The 14,395-nt window shown below is 49.4% G+C and overlaps 1 protein-coding gene across 1 annotated transcript; it reads left to right on the forward strand.

Annotated features, from left to right (window-relative positions):
• Positions 1-322: 322 nt before the first annotated feature.
• On the forward strand, positions 323-12,815 carry LOC116957872 (uncharacterized). The gene is made up of 2 exons (XM_032980311.2): positions 323-637; positions 9,988-12,815. Exon 2 carries the CDS (start codon positions 10,022-10,024, stop codon positions 11,057-11,059), a length of 1,038 nt encoding a protein of 345 aa, XP_032836202.1. The 5' UTR covers positions 323-637; positions 9,988-10,021; the 3' UTR covers positions 11,060-12,815.
• The last annotated feature ends 1,580 nt before the right edge of the window (positions 12,816-14,395 follow it).

Genomic DNA, 14,395 nt, shown 5'->3' on the forward strand with positions numbered 1-14,395 from the left:
TTAACTCATATTATTTAGATTCAAACACGTTGGTGCAACTCACACTTTGCCATCTCAGGTGGGGGTACTAACAAGTCAAACATTTGGTCCTGCTCCCACGCTCCATTTGGTATTTCGTGACGCATTTAAATTTAATGCCCTCCCCCCCTACGCCGCCAGGATTGGGCGGCGCAAAAACCCCCAAGCCACGCCCACACCCCGGCTCGGCCCCGCCCCCCCCTTACGGCGGCCTCGCGACGCCATTGGGCGAGGGGCGCGCGCGCGAGCGTAGGGCCTCGCTCGACGATTGGTCTGCGAGGCCCGAGGGGCGTGGTGTTGATCCGCGTATCGGGGGAGGCGCGGCCCCGCGTGCGGCACTCGCCGGGCCGACGCCGCCGCCGCGAGAGCAACTCGGGAGGACCGCGGTGCACGCCGACCTTCGCCTCTCACCCTCTCACCCTCTCACCCTCTCATCCGCGGCTCTTTCACTCCCTCCGGCTCCTCGACTCGGCGATCCCGCCCGCTGCCCCCGTGAAGCCGGTTGTCTCCGACGTTGGGAAGGTTCTTGTTGTTGTTGTTTTGCGGCGCCTCTTTTGGAAGGGACGACAGGGAGGACACCTATATGCAACGCACCGTCCGCTAGTGCGTTAACACCAAGGTGAGGTTTGTCTTGTGTGTCAAGACTCGTCTTTAGGCCGTTCGCCGTGTTCGGTACACGCGCGCGGCCGGTGCGAGGAGCTGCCCCCCCCCGTGCTGCCCCCCCCCGTGCTGCCCCCCCCGTGCTGCCCCCCCCCCCCGTGCTGCCCCCCCCGTGCTGCCCCCCCCCGTGCTGCCCCCCCCCCGTGCTACCCAGCATTGCGCCGTCGTTAACACGCGGAGTCGCTGCTGCTGCTATCCACGCACGGACCGCGCTTTTACTGTGTGCGACGCGACTCTGGCGATGTTTAAACGCCGCGTGGCTCTTTAACAACGAAAGCAACCGACGTTTCGGGCAAATGGCCCTTAATGCATGGTCGCCGTGGTCAGTGTTGCTGTCGAGCACGTAAGTGTCGAGTTGTTGTTGTTGGTGGTGCGTACGCACCGCGCTGAGAGAGAGGTGTTGGTTGCGGGATTGCAAAGTTTCTGGGGAGCGGTGGCGCAGTGGTTGGCGCACTGCGTGACGAACCTTTGGTCCCTCGAGTTCGATTCTCGGACACACGGCTTTAACATCCGTGGGGTTCAGTATTCAACACTGACCAGATGTTTGATGTATGGTCAAACACCGCCCCCGCCGCCCGCCCCTACACGAAACGGAGCGGATTGACCAAGGACTACGCATGTTAATTGTGCCGGACCACACGGCAGACCCCAGCGAGTGTTGCTGATCGCGGGCTTGATTAGGGTGGCTGGAGAGTGAACAACAACGCCCCAACACCGCAAGGCAACAGCGTGCTGTTAGTGCATGGCGATGTCTGTGGCCACAGTGATACCCAGGGACTATGTTATCGTCGTCACACATTCCGCAACAAGTCGTTGTTCTTTTGTCTGATGGCAGGGTGTGATGGGCGGGCGGCTGGGGGGGGTGGGGGGTCGCTTGACCATACTTCACCCCTCCGGTTGGTGCGGGTTGGTGTGTGTGGAGAGGCAGGGCTGGCTCGGGTATCACTCGCCACTGATGTTAGCCGTGGCCCGGATTCGCGCTCGGGTGGGGTGATCAGGTTCGTAGCGCAGTGCGCTCACCGCTACTGGTAGATCCAGGAGTTGGTTTAACTTGCAAATAACCGCATTGGAGAAGTGAGGAATGTCCCGCGAAGCGCTGTGTTCTATTTGTGTAAGCGCTGCTGCGTATTGTGAGCTCGCGAGGAGAAGATTGATCGTGATATTGTGCAGTTCGGTGCAGTTGAGAGGTTAGGGTTTGTGGATTGTAAAGGCGACCAAGACGTTGGATAGTAAAAATTTGTTGCTGCACTGTACCAGGGTGAGGCCAAACGTGGGCCCCCATTTGTGCACATGGACTGTGGCCCTCCCTGCATGCCTCATGGACCACAGCCACAGCGGGCTGATACTGCTGATGAGACACTTGAGTGTGGAAACCAGTGCAGAGTTTTGCTTGTTGAAGCAAATGCTGATGAATGTATGTACTCCCATTCGGCCGTGTGACTGATGAGATGTGTACATTTAACATATATATGTTCGATTTTTTATGTGGAGAGAGATTTATGAATTTGAGACGAATTGTCTGATTATCGTATTATTTGTATCGTATTCTCTGCAAGGACGCGGATGGTTATGTTGTCTTATTTGGTGACACACGCATCTGTTGGGAGGTGGTGATCTTAGAGAGCCAGATTCCAAGTTGTGGGTTTTCAACCTTATACAAAATATAAGAATGTAATGCAACACAGCCTTTTGTCGCTCGCCTGCCGAATGAAGGCCTCCTCGCACTGCTGCGAGTTGTTTAATCACAGTTCACCACTCTGGGCAGTTGCCACTATCAAAGTTGGCCATATGGATCAAATATCTGTTTGCCCTGGAGGCCAGAAAGCCATGTGTTGGGCGGGAGCTTGCTTTTGCCATGTGTTGTTCTGCCATGCTACGCGATCGCTGGGGGCATTATGGAGAGTGCACTGGGAGAACGTTAGGACGCTTGCGTTCGCCATGCGGAATGTGCTGTCCGTCAGATGTAGAAATCCATGCTGGCAAAGTGGGGACAGCCATGCAAGTTACTCTTGGAGATTTCGATCGGGCATTTATTTGCCTGCAAATGAGATCACGTGGTTAAGTAAAGAGAATGTGTGGGACGTGACACGAAGAGCCGAGTTTTCCAGGGGTTAACCTAAACGATCTGTTTTCACCACTAAAAACAAAACGTACAACTGTGATCTCACATTGCAGACGCACTGTCGTCTTCAATTAAATCCGCAGCCCCCTAATCTAACATATGAAGCAGATTGTAAAACGTTCAGATGCGTGAGCACGCCAACAAGCTTGGTAATTACACTGGTGCTTTTTTTGGTACTTGCTGAACATCGAAAAAAAACATCCGCAACATTCTAATTAAAGGTGTTCGGTGATCCGTCCCTCTGGTCAATTAGGAAGGCGTCACGTGACCCAGCAGCGTGCTCATTAATTAGCCAAGGCGTTTGTTCCGCAGCCCTATAGCCAGACTCCTCCACCCACGAGGAGGATGAAGGTTGAGCAACAGGCGCGGCGGCACAGACAGACCAGGGGCGTGCCCAGAGACGCAGCGAGCACGTCGAACAACTCTTGGGCGAAGAGCGCCCTCTGTGGAACGCGGCTTGCGGCATCGTTGATAAGTCCCATTGTTGAGACCAGCAGGAAGCACGGTGATGTCACTGCCAAACAGACGTTCCGTGCCCCCATTAATCGGTGCTCTTTGCGGTTGTCGTGGTGGTGGCCACAGACAGACGGGCGTTCCTGTGTATTGGGTAATTGATCATTTGAATCGATCACGGTGGTGGTGCTTTGTATAGTCCATGACATGCAGAAGCACCGCTAAACCGGCACAGTCCTTATGGAACAGCGTGGCGCATTGTGTTATGCATCGGGCTGTTGTTGACTCATGAGCTGATGATTTAACAATGGTTGCACCTTTGAGTCATCACATGGCCTTCTTCTTACACGACGTTTTATTGTCTGCTTGCATACTCGCTCCAGTAGTTTCTCCTGTCACTTCATCGCACATCTCACCGCACGGCCGCCACCAAATCACCCACAATGCGCCCAATCTTATCCGATCATGTAAGCTAAGCAAATTTAAGCCTGGTTTGTATTTTTGATGGGTGACCATCAGGGGCTTTCCAGGCTTGGGGCTGTGAGATGGCCATGTAATGGTGCAGTGTCTTATATATTGGTTTTCTCTAGTACTCGGGTTTCCAGTTTTCTAGGTTCCCTCTTGCCAAGCCAAACACTCAATCATAAAATTGGCCTAAATCCGATTGTAGTTAGGACCTTCGTGAAACAATTCCTGAGGCTCGGTGAGGCTTTTGCCTGGTTGATAATTAAGGGGTATTACAACATTACTAGTACACATCTGTCCTTTGCAAGAGATTGGTTATATATTCATAGTCTTGGGTCTTTCGGTAAAGTCGCGTAGAGGGGTTCAAAGAAAATAACAAAATACTACAACGTTTTGATCGCAACACAAGCATTCTTCCTGATGGCGAACGCTTGTGTTGCGATCGAAACGTAGTTTTTTTGTTATTTTTTGTAATTTTATTTAAACCTCTACATGACTTTACCGAAAGACCCAAGAATATGAATTCCTGCAGTCACGAAAAAAACGTTAAGTCAAGATTGATTATACGCTGAAAAAATAATCGCTACACTTTACCATTAGTCGAAGAGTCTTTGGCTGCTGCTATAAATTTCCACATGATAAGCCACTTTGTTGAGATATAATTTGTGGCCACGTCAATTGTGTTGCGCCTGAAACGTCGTGAATTATTTAATTTTCTACTTACGTGACTACCGAAAGAACCAAAGAGTGGATTCCTGCAGTCACGAAAGCTTTAAGTCAAGATAGAGCTATACAGCTCAGGAGGTCTTACATGGTCAAATAAGAAAATATTTAAAAATAATAAATAAAATGAGTTAGGGCCAACATTGCCAATGCTTTATTACACGTTCTGTATTAAGCACATCTTTTTTAAATTATGCCACTCGATTTTATTCCAATGCAATTGTGTTTTTTTTCCTACTCATGCTCCTGAAAGATATTCCACCTCCAATAATTGGATTCGTATGCTTGGTTCTTTCGGTAAAGTCACGTAGAAGGGAAACAATAAATTAATAAAAATATAAAACAATAAAATTATCACGACGTTTCGACTGCAACACAAGCAAATCATCATCAGGTGTGAAAACCACAGCAAGAAAATGTATTCAAAATTCGAAACGTGAGAATTTGATTGTTTTATATTTTTATTATTTTATTGTTTCCCTTCTACGTTACTTTTCTGAAAGAACCAAGCATACGAATCCCTGCAGTCACGAAAGCTTTAAATCAAAATTGGATTCTCGTTAGGTTAAACACAGGATTGATGCGTTGTGTAGAGCTCATCGTGTAAGGAGACACGAAAATGCAATGGTGCGTGTGGATTTCATTGCATTGTATTCCGTGTAACACTGATGGCCACACTTTGTTGGTCACCTTACCATTGTTTAGGTCAAGAACAATGCTCTATTTCTCGGGGGAGGCCATGTCCCCTCTGTCTGTGATGGATGCGTTCTACTCTGCTACTCGCCCAACTATTTCCAATGCAGTGAATACACAAAGGACACGAGCGCACATTGTAGTCTGTGCTGGATTTAGCAATGCGGTCTTCCCCTTCCTTTTCCGCTGTTGGACAGGTTTGTGCCATTTTCAAGCGTCTACAAATGTTACTTTACAGGCTGAAAATACTTGACACCCACTCAATGGAAATGACTCTAACCGATATTGCATTCATTTACAAAAGGGATGCATCGAACATGCGGTTTAATATTGATTCTAAAGGTTCATATTATGAAGGTTCATTGGCCAAAATGTCACTTCATCTGATAGTAATTTCACATTTTGGACAGTGGCCCTTCGTTTGGGGAGATACAACGACAAATCCATTGAAGATGTCGTTTATCATTAGGATGCTTTCGGTCGTCATGGTTTTAGGCTTTTTACCTCTTAGCAACTAACAGTAACGCTCAGATTGCTCATTGTTGTGGCCATTACTTTCTTACCATTGCTCATTTTTGCTCACAGTTTATGCTACAGCTGTTGAGTCCAGAGTTGCCGACTGCCAGATTCTGGCCGTAACTTTGAAAGCAAAGTGAGTGGAATGTGTTCTTTTTCATGCTTGAGCCAAACAGCTGAAACATTCTTTCTACAAACAGGCCGGGTGGTTGGATGCTTCTAAATGGCATTGCAAATATTGAGTTGTTTTAACGTTGTTTCTCCCGTGCACGTGAACCGTAAGGTATTGTGCTGCCTGTGGGTGTTGTGGGGTAATGATGATGGAACGCTGGACTTTGCAGTCCAGAGGTCACCGGCTCGATCTCCCCCTCTGTATACCCAACAGCAACATAAATGGGCACACCGCAAGCGAGTCAATCGCTTGCGGTGTGCGGTGGAGTGTGGCGATGCCCACCTCCTCCAACGCATCTGGTCGGTGTGGAATAGTCGACCGAATGGACTTTGGAAATTCCTCTAGTGGAGGTCCTTCCACCAGCAATATCGTGAACAAGCACGCAGGAAATTGCAGGGCTTCACCTTGATCCTTTGCTAACGCTGTCAGAGACGACGCGCCCCAATTCGCTGCGGCATGTTGACACTTTTCCTCCCACATTGCCTTCGATCCCAGTTGGCCAGCGGAGGCGTAATCAGCCGTGAACATGCACACTCCAAAGTACAAAGAGGGCAGCTAGATGCCATTTGTCTAAATACTGTACCACATTGCCGAACGAGCTACGAGAAAAAGTGTTTGAATTAGTTGTTGTTGCTCTTAAGCCATTTCAAATTTGTCCCCAGTGTGGGGAGGGAACTGGTCAACACAAGAAGACCCTCGGGTACAAATGACAGCAGGAACCAATGCTGGCTATACCTTGCTGATGAGTCCAAATAAGGGTAAAACGGGTACGCAGTTGCCTTGCAGTCCTTTTTGCTGCCAACAGAAAAAAAAACTTTCCAGAATCTGGTTTCAGCTGGTGGCCTTTGGGGTAATGCTGCACGTTCACAAAGTACACTCCAAACACGAGCTGCTCATTGTTTCAATGCAAGTCACTTCACCTCTTTACGGTACACGACCTAAAGCCATACCATTCGCATTAATAGGATATTCTGATGTGTCCACACATTAGCTGCGTTTGATCCTGTGTTGGATGCTCGTAATGCTAGCGCCGATCAGGCTAGCCCTGTGTGTTCCATCGGTCATTTGTTCATCCGTAGCTGGAGAAAGGGAACTCCATGTTGATGCCGTAGTACAGCGAGGCAGCAAGAAACACGTGACTACACAGTGTCCACAAAAGTATCGTCTTCGTCGTTTTCCAACGGCGGGTTGAACTGTAGTTAAAATGTCGGCAGCTTATTTCCTTAATGCGCGTAATGAGTGCTGGAGACAAGCATGGCGGAGATGTGGGGCGGGCGGACGGCCGGGACTGGAGCGCAGGGACGCGAGGACTCGCTCGGACGCGTGGGGTCAGGAGGAGCAAGGCTCTGCTGGGACAGCGAACGCGTTCGCACTGCCAACGCACGTGCTCGTTGTTGTTGACCCACTTCGAACTGCTGTCTCATTGAGACTTTTGTTTTAAGTGTGGATGACATCTCTCTATGGTAAAGGTGCAATGCTACAGTTTTGGTCGCACCACTTCTGGCGAGCTCTGGATGGTATTTGGCCTACCCTTCCGCTATTTAACACCTTATCCCACCACACGCGACCTGCCGATGGACTCTGAACCCATTTACACTGCTGGGTGGATACATTTGGTGGTGAGGTAACCTCTGGATTGCAGGTGCAGGGCACTAACCATAATAACACCATGGTGACGGTGTGTCTTTATGGACCCTGCTTTTATATGGGTTACCATACTACGTTTACTTCACTCCACACTGCTCTTCTCAAGTCTGAAAGTCCTCAAAAGGCTTCCGAGAGTTTACGCTTTAGAAGATTAAGAGCTCAAAATAGCTCGTGACGTGCGGTGAAAAATACGCCGGTGGCAAGTGCATGCACGCAGAGGTCACGTTGGGATGCTGTGGTAGTGCGGGCACTATTTGCTTAATTTTAATGAAATCTTGTATAGAAAATGTTTTTTTCAAATGCAAGTTATTTAAAAAGTTTCCCTTAACCCATTCACCCAACTAAGCAGCTTCAGTTGCATGTATGGACTACAGTTATTGCTGTGGTCCGTACAGAGCATTGTCTTCCCAATTGTCATTCCCATTGTACCATAATTTTCGTTCTGAGAAATGAATTGTCCACTAAATTATCGTAAAGCAATGCATTACACTCGTGAGAGAATGATCCGTGGAAGCAGATATGACAGAACTATTCGTACTTTCTAGCATACTCTGCTACATCATGGCAGTCAACGTGATATTTGAGTTTAGTACAAAACGAAATGTAACACATTCTCTGGTGGCCAGGCTTAGGCCATCAACTCGCTACACTTGAGGACCGGGATTCACACGCAGGAAGTTAGCGAGCGGTATCTGCCGAGTTGCTGCGATTCCCGGAACCACCTGGCCTCCATTTTTGTTGGACAGCTATTGGCCAAGGGATTGCAATTGCTATTTTGGAGTTTACAGACATAATCGTATGGAGTAGTCGCTTTGAAAGAGGCCCATTTATCCTTAATTGGCACGTCTACTTCCACTGCACGGAGGTAATTGCGTGCAGGTTTTTTGTTCCCTGTGATGAGCGGCATGGCAAAACGAGCGTTGGCGTTTCGGCCACCCGAGAAGGTCGTGCCGGGCCCAGCTGCTTATGGCTCATAAAGCCGCTGCTAATGCCAGGCAGCCGGTGCAGCACTTGCAATGCCGATTAGCACGGTTGGCTACGTACGGCGGGAAAGTCGTTGAACATGCATAAGCGCGTTTTGCACTTTACTGGAAAAGATACTCCAGCTGTGTTACCTACGTATATGTTTACAGTACAGAAAAAAAATTACAAAGCTGTTTTTTTTACGCTTGGTATTGTTTTCCTTTAGTCGTAAATTTTAACTGTTTAGGAAGGCGCATTTTCTTAAAATATTCTCAAGCATTTAGTGAAATTGTATTTACAATCCTTTTTTGCACAATTAGGTTAGATTTATCCAATAAAAATGGATATAGGCCATTACATTAATTCAGTAAGGCGGAACCCAGTTAAGCCATAAGCTTGTTTTGCACATTGACTGAGCCAATGGTAATTGCTGCACCATGTGAACAATTTAGAGAGTCCATGTGCCTTTGCAAAATTCTGATTTATCATTGAAACTGTATTGTTTGGATCAGATCCTACACATTTTTCTGCATAAAACCTAAACACCATCCACTGTTACAGTCACCTGGCACTTATTTTCAAGTGAAAGCCCCTTGTGGGTGGTTGCAAAGTATGCCAACATTTTAACAGCGCCTCCAGTGCGGCGGTATTTAAAACCCAAATTGTAAATTGCAAGGATAATTTACGGGGGAAGGTCCCACTTTTATAAATGCGAGTTCCCGACTGTGGTTGATGTTGCAGGATGAAACTGCCAAGAGCGTTAAACCGTGAACTGACTGTAAAAACAAACAAGGCTGAAATCCCAGACTGGTAAATGTTGTACCCCCTTGTGTCGCTGCCGCTTGTAAAAGGGACCTATTCACCGAGTAACATCGTCCGTGATTGTGGCGTTACACGATGGTGCGTGTGTTTCTTTTAGTGTTAAAATAACTTCCCTCAAGGTATGCAAAGTGCATGCTGTGAAGCGTACCATTCCTGTGTTGCATGCATTATTTAATTCTTAGTAGGTGAGACTGTTTAAGAGGAAGTTACCGATATAGAAAAAAACTGAAACTTGGCATCGTAGCCGACACGGTTTGGCGAGGGCAAGATTGCACCCGTTTGCACTTAACCGTGTTCATAATAATTTTGGGAAAATTTCGGCGAATTTAGTGACTTGACATTAATTATTTTTAGCCATAGGGAAATGTAATTTGTGCTGATTGTATCTAATATTTACCAAAAGTTGCAATCTGTCTGCTGCGCCAACAATTATAATGCCGCTGTGTGTGGCTGCTACGGTAATCATTGATTCTTTCCCAGCTAAAATGCGTTTACTTTACGTACGTTAAAAAAAACCTGATGTGATTGTCTGTGTACGTTACAGCTATGACATTGAAACACACACAACCAGAATTGCATTCAAGGTGCAGTCGTGAATCATTTCCAATAAAAGACCTTTTTTTCCATCAAGGAGAATTGCAATAATTTTCGCCGACGCACATTGAATAAAACGAACGAAAGCCAAATGCCATGCCTTGTTTTGACACCGGTCTTTGTCCAATTACGCTTGCAGGTGCTTCCTTCGCCGGGGGGGACGGACTGCAGCCATGCCCATGTTCAGGCAATCCAAGCGCAACTCGCGCATCGACCGCGACATGATCAGCGGCCCGCTGGGCGACTTCCGGCACACGATGCACATCGGCCGCGGCGGGGACGTGTTTGGCGACACGTCCTTCCTGAGCAAGCCCGGGGCGCCCCCGGACCGCGCGGCCGACGCGACGCCGCTCCCCTCGCCCGTCGCCAGCCTCGCCGCCCCCTCCGACGCCTGGCCGGCGCCCGCCGCCGGCGCCAAGGCCAAGTTCTCGTCGCCGGACTCGGGTCTCTTCGACGAGTCGGCGCCACGGGCGGACGCCGAGTGGTCCTTCGCCTCCCGCGGGAGCCGCGCCGGAGCCCCCGGCGGGCACGCTGCCAACGGCAAGCCCGCGGACGACGGGCGCGTCGCCAACGGCCACCCCAAGCCGGAGCGGAGCAGCGGCTCGGACATCGAGTCTTACGACAACTACGGCGGAGACGCCGCGCCATTCCCGTCGCCGAGCGGCGCCGACCTCGGCATGGCATTCGACCTGGACCTGGGGCCCTCCATGCTGGACGACATCCTCAGCGTCATGGACATGAAGGGAAGCTACGGCACCGCCTCCGCCTCGTCGCCGGAGAGGTGTGACCCGGCGCCGAGAAAAACGTGGGAATTCCACCGCGACCGCGACGGGGACGACGAGGAGGAGGCCGGCAAGGGGGCCGGCGGCCGTGCTCGCGCAAGCCGGGCCGGGTCGACGGGCGACGGCGCGCCGGCGCCGCGTAACTGGAACCACGACAGCGGTGTGGTGTACGAGGCGGCGAGCCCGCGGAGGGACGACGTGTTCGGGGGTGCGGGGGCCAAGGCGACGCCGGCACCGTACGCCTCCCCGAGCCACACGGTGCGCTCGGCCGGCAGCCACGCGTCGTCGGGCAGCTCGGCGGAGAGCGGCGTCGCGTGCGAGGACGAGCGCCGGAAGTTCTCGTCGGGGTCGTTCGACAAGCTCTCGGACGACGAGCCCGGGGAGTCCTACACGTTCGACGACGACGACGACGACGAGATAAGAGTTTGACGGAGGAAGATGGCGAAACTAAGAAAGAACAAACTTCACTGCGCGTCTTAAACGAGGGCTGCTGCTGCTCTCGAAGCGCAGGGCCCCCACGGTGGACTTGCAACCGAACGTTTTTTTTTTAGTCGATGGCAATAACAGAACTCGGGAAGGAATGAACTCTCTGCTCTGTAATAATTAGACGAATCCCTTTTAAATGGCGGTGTTTAGCCCCCCTCGGGTTTTCTGCCACGAGACTGCGGGTGCTCGCGAACTCGCTCGTCACATTCTCTTCATTCTGCACATCCCCCGTCGGGTGAAACTGGAGCCGTCTCAGCAGCAGCAGCACCACCACCACACCAGATGATTTTACTGGGAGATGTCATTCACCACAAAGAGCACAAACTTAATATTTATATGATAGTTGAAAAGTTGCCAACACGTGAAATTCTCTTTCTGTTATTCATTGTCTGCTTCTGTTGGGAGATTTGCTGTTGTTTAGAGGGCGGCTGGTGTGTGTCTATCTCTCTCTCTGCATCACGTTGGGCGTGTGAATATTGCCACTGGCCTTCTCAAGGCCACTTAAAACGTCGTTTGTATTTTTTTCTTTTCACGAATGCTGCTGTGCTGAAATGGACACCCTACTTAATGACCAACACATGGTATGCACATTATTTTCACGTTTGTGAGAATTACAACACTAGCCAAAGGGGGATGTGCATGGCAGTTGTGTGTAGAATGTGCTTTAAACTTTCATCTCTAAACACACGCAGGTCTTTTAGTTCGTTTAAATTATTCTGTTGCTTTTAAGCTTTGTAATATTTTCAAGCTGCGTTTTTTATAATTTAGACCCGTTGTAGTTAACGATCAGTTTGCATCACATCGGTTCTGCCCACACTCAGCCATAGCACACTCACTCTAACCCTCACCGCTGTGCACATCGAAGCGAGCACACGGAGTGTGCGTGCGTGCCATTGGCGAATGCTTGCCGAGGTTTGGAATGAACGAGGATCGCCAGCAGCCCCCTGCACTCTTCGCCGGAAGACCATGCGCAACACGAACGCTCCATTACATTTTTTAAAGCAGAAAATGTCTTGGAGGTTGAAGGTATTGAATGCTTCATTGGTTTGGCTCTGGTTTGACGATTAGAAGTCTGTAAGCTCCGGTTTTACCACGGTGCTGTCATGGGGGCGAGACTTGCCGCGGTGGTGCCGAGCGGTCCTCCACCGGATCTGGGGATGAAAATCATCGACGGGCAATCCAAGTGGGCTCCTGGAACGCGATCTGCCGCGTTGTTTTCTACCTGCAGCCTGAATTGAAGAGGAAGCTGCCACTGGTTCTCAAGATAGTTCTCCCATTCACCTGACCGAATCTGCGTCTGGCAGAGGTCCGGAGGTTTGCAGAGGTGGGCTGCTGTCGTGAACGACGATGTCTCTCGCTTTGACATGACCTGCTGACTTGATGGAGAAGGGCTTGCTGTTTAAACCTCGTGGTGGCATGAATCACGGTCACACGTCAAACGCACGCCCAGATTTATTCACGTGCAACAGGATTAAAAGCTACACAAGATGTAAGCGTGCAGTTTCCATCGGTTGCGTTACGAACTTGGCTACATGCTTAACGGGAATAACGTCTACTGTGAACATTTATGACGAGGTGGAAATATATTTTGCTCAAAAAGAACAAATGTGTATACACAATAACTATGTAATCCGTTAAATAATACTAATTGCTTTCCTGTTGGTACTTCCTTTAGAATAAAATAACATTTTTGAAAGTTGCTTGTTCTCTGCTCATATAATTTATTTCAGAACCACCCTAGCTTTGTTTCATTTCCGTCCCTTCAGCTCAAGTGTAGCCGATGGTGCGTCAGACAGACCGCGATTGTCCCCGCTGTGAATGCTTGGACTCTGTGGGTTGCCCCGGTGGTTTTTCGAGGTGTTGATGACGGCGCTAATGTACATTTGACTCTTAAACCCACATCTACAAAAAATTGTGTCGCCTAGGATTTGGTTTGGATATTTCCCACATAAAGACAGGCTGCGATTGCTTGTGCATGTTCAATATATTTCTATTGAAGTGGCTCTTTTTTTCATGCATTTTTAATGATTGTTTTTCCTGGTTTGGCCGAGTTTTAGTTTTGACCACATTGGTCGACGGCAGCAGATCGTCTTGAATGTAAAAGCCACCGTGGGGTCAACATTGTAAAGGCTCTGTCTGGACACTCGCCAAAATCTACCAATTTGTGCCCACTTATAAATCCTTACCAATGCCATCCTTTAAAGCTGCGCTCTTAACTTCAAAAGCCACATTCCGACCTGAAAGCCATGTTACAGTCATAAGGCCACGTGCCAAATTTAAATCCCTGTGGCAATTTCAGGTTCATGTGCCAACCAAGGTTAAGTGCCAACTTAAAAGCCCTGTTCAGCTTTATTTAAGTCCGTGCCAGCTGCTCGCTAGCTGCCAATGGCGACTTGGACAATGTAATTACCGTTTGTGGCACGATTGCCACATGGGGGAAAACCCTTTTAGCGTACACGCCGCTTCATTTCAAGCAATTAGAGGTGCACCCGTGCATCAATTTAATTGATATAAACTCTCAAACGCACGGCATACAATTGGGATTGTCTGTGTAAGAATCAATTCTTATTGCTAAGAATGCGTTGCATAGGTAAGCGCAGCATAGAGCCGCGTGTTTGACTTCATACTGAAAGAATAAAAGATGAACTCGTGGATTAGAGAACGCATTCACATTAAAGACGTCATCACGACTTGTGACTGTAAACTGGCTTGGGCAGGACGCGTGGTCGCTCGGGGGGCCGATGGCCGCTGGCAAACTGCCGATGGAGCGGCAAGCCCAAGGCGGGATTGCTCCTGTAGGGGCGTCCTACACGGAGATCGGCGCGTGTGCAGCGGACGGGAAGGATCGTTCCATCATCCTTTGTCAATCTGCTGCTGGATGAGGACCTCCGCAAGCCATATCGGTCATGGATGGGGGTTGTCTGACCATATTTCACCACATTGATCGGCGCAAGTTGTTGAGCGGGGATGCCCATGATCAGTTCAGGTATCGCTCGCCACTGATTCAAGCCGAGGCCGGGAATCTAACTCGATTTTTTAGTTTCATTGCACATTGCCATAGTATCATTGTCTCATCTCGATGGAAGCAAAATAAACGAAACAATGCCCTCGGTACTGATTACGAATCCGCCACCGCTGTAGAGAAGTGACGAGCTAGTCCACGGCAGCCACAGGCAAGACGTGTAAAGTTGAACGTGTCTCTTTGAAATGCAGACAACAGCTTCTCTCCACAGGTGCAAAATCCCGACCTGACATCATAGTCTATGCGTGCGCTTTACC

This window comes from Petromyzon marinus, chromosome 3, assembly GCF_048934315.1.
Source record: "Petromyzon marinus isolate PM22_M1 ecotype Great Lakes invasive population chromosome 3, UKy_Petmar_22M1.pri1.0, whole genome shotgun sequence".
NCBI classification, from domain to species: domain Eukaryota; kingdom Metazoa; phylum Chordata; class Hyperoartia; order Petromyzontiformes; family Petromyzontidae; genus Petromyzon; species Petromyzon marinus.

What these genes read in the sequence shown, in the direction of transcription:
- LOC116957872 (XM_032980311.2), top strand. Translation starts at nt 10,022, where the DNA reads ATGCCCATGTTCAGGCAATCCAAGCGCAACTCGCGCATCGACCGCGAC.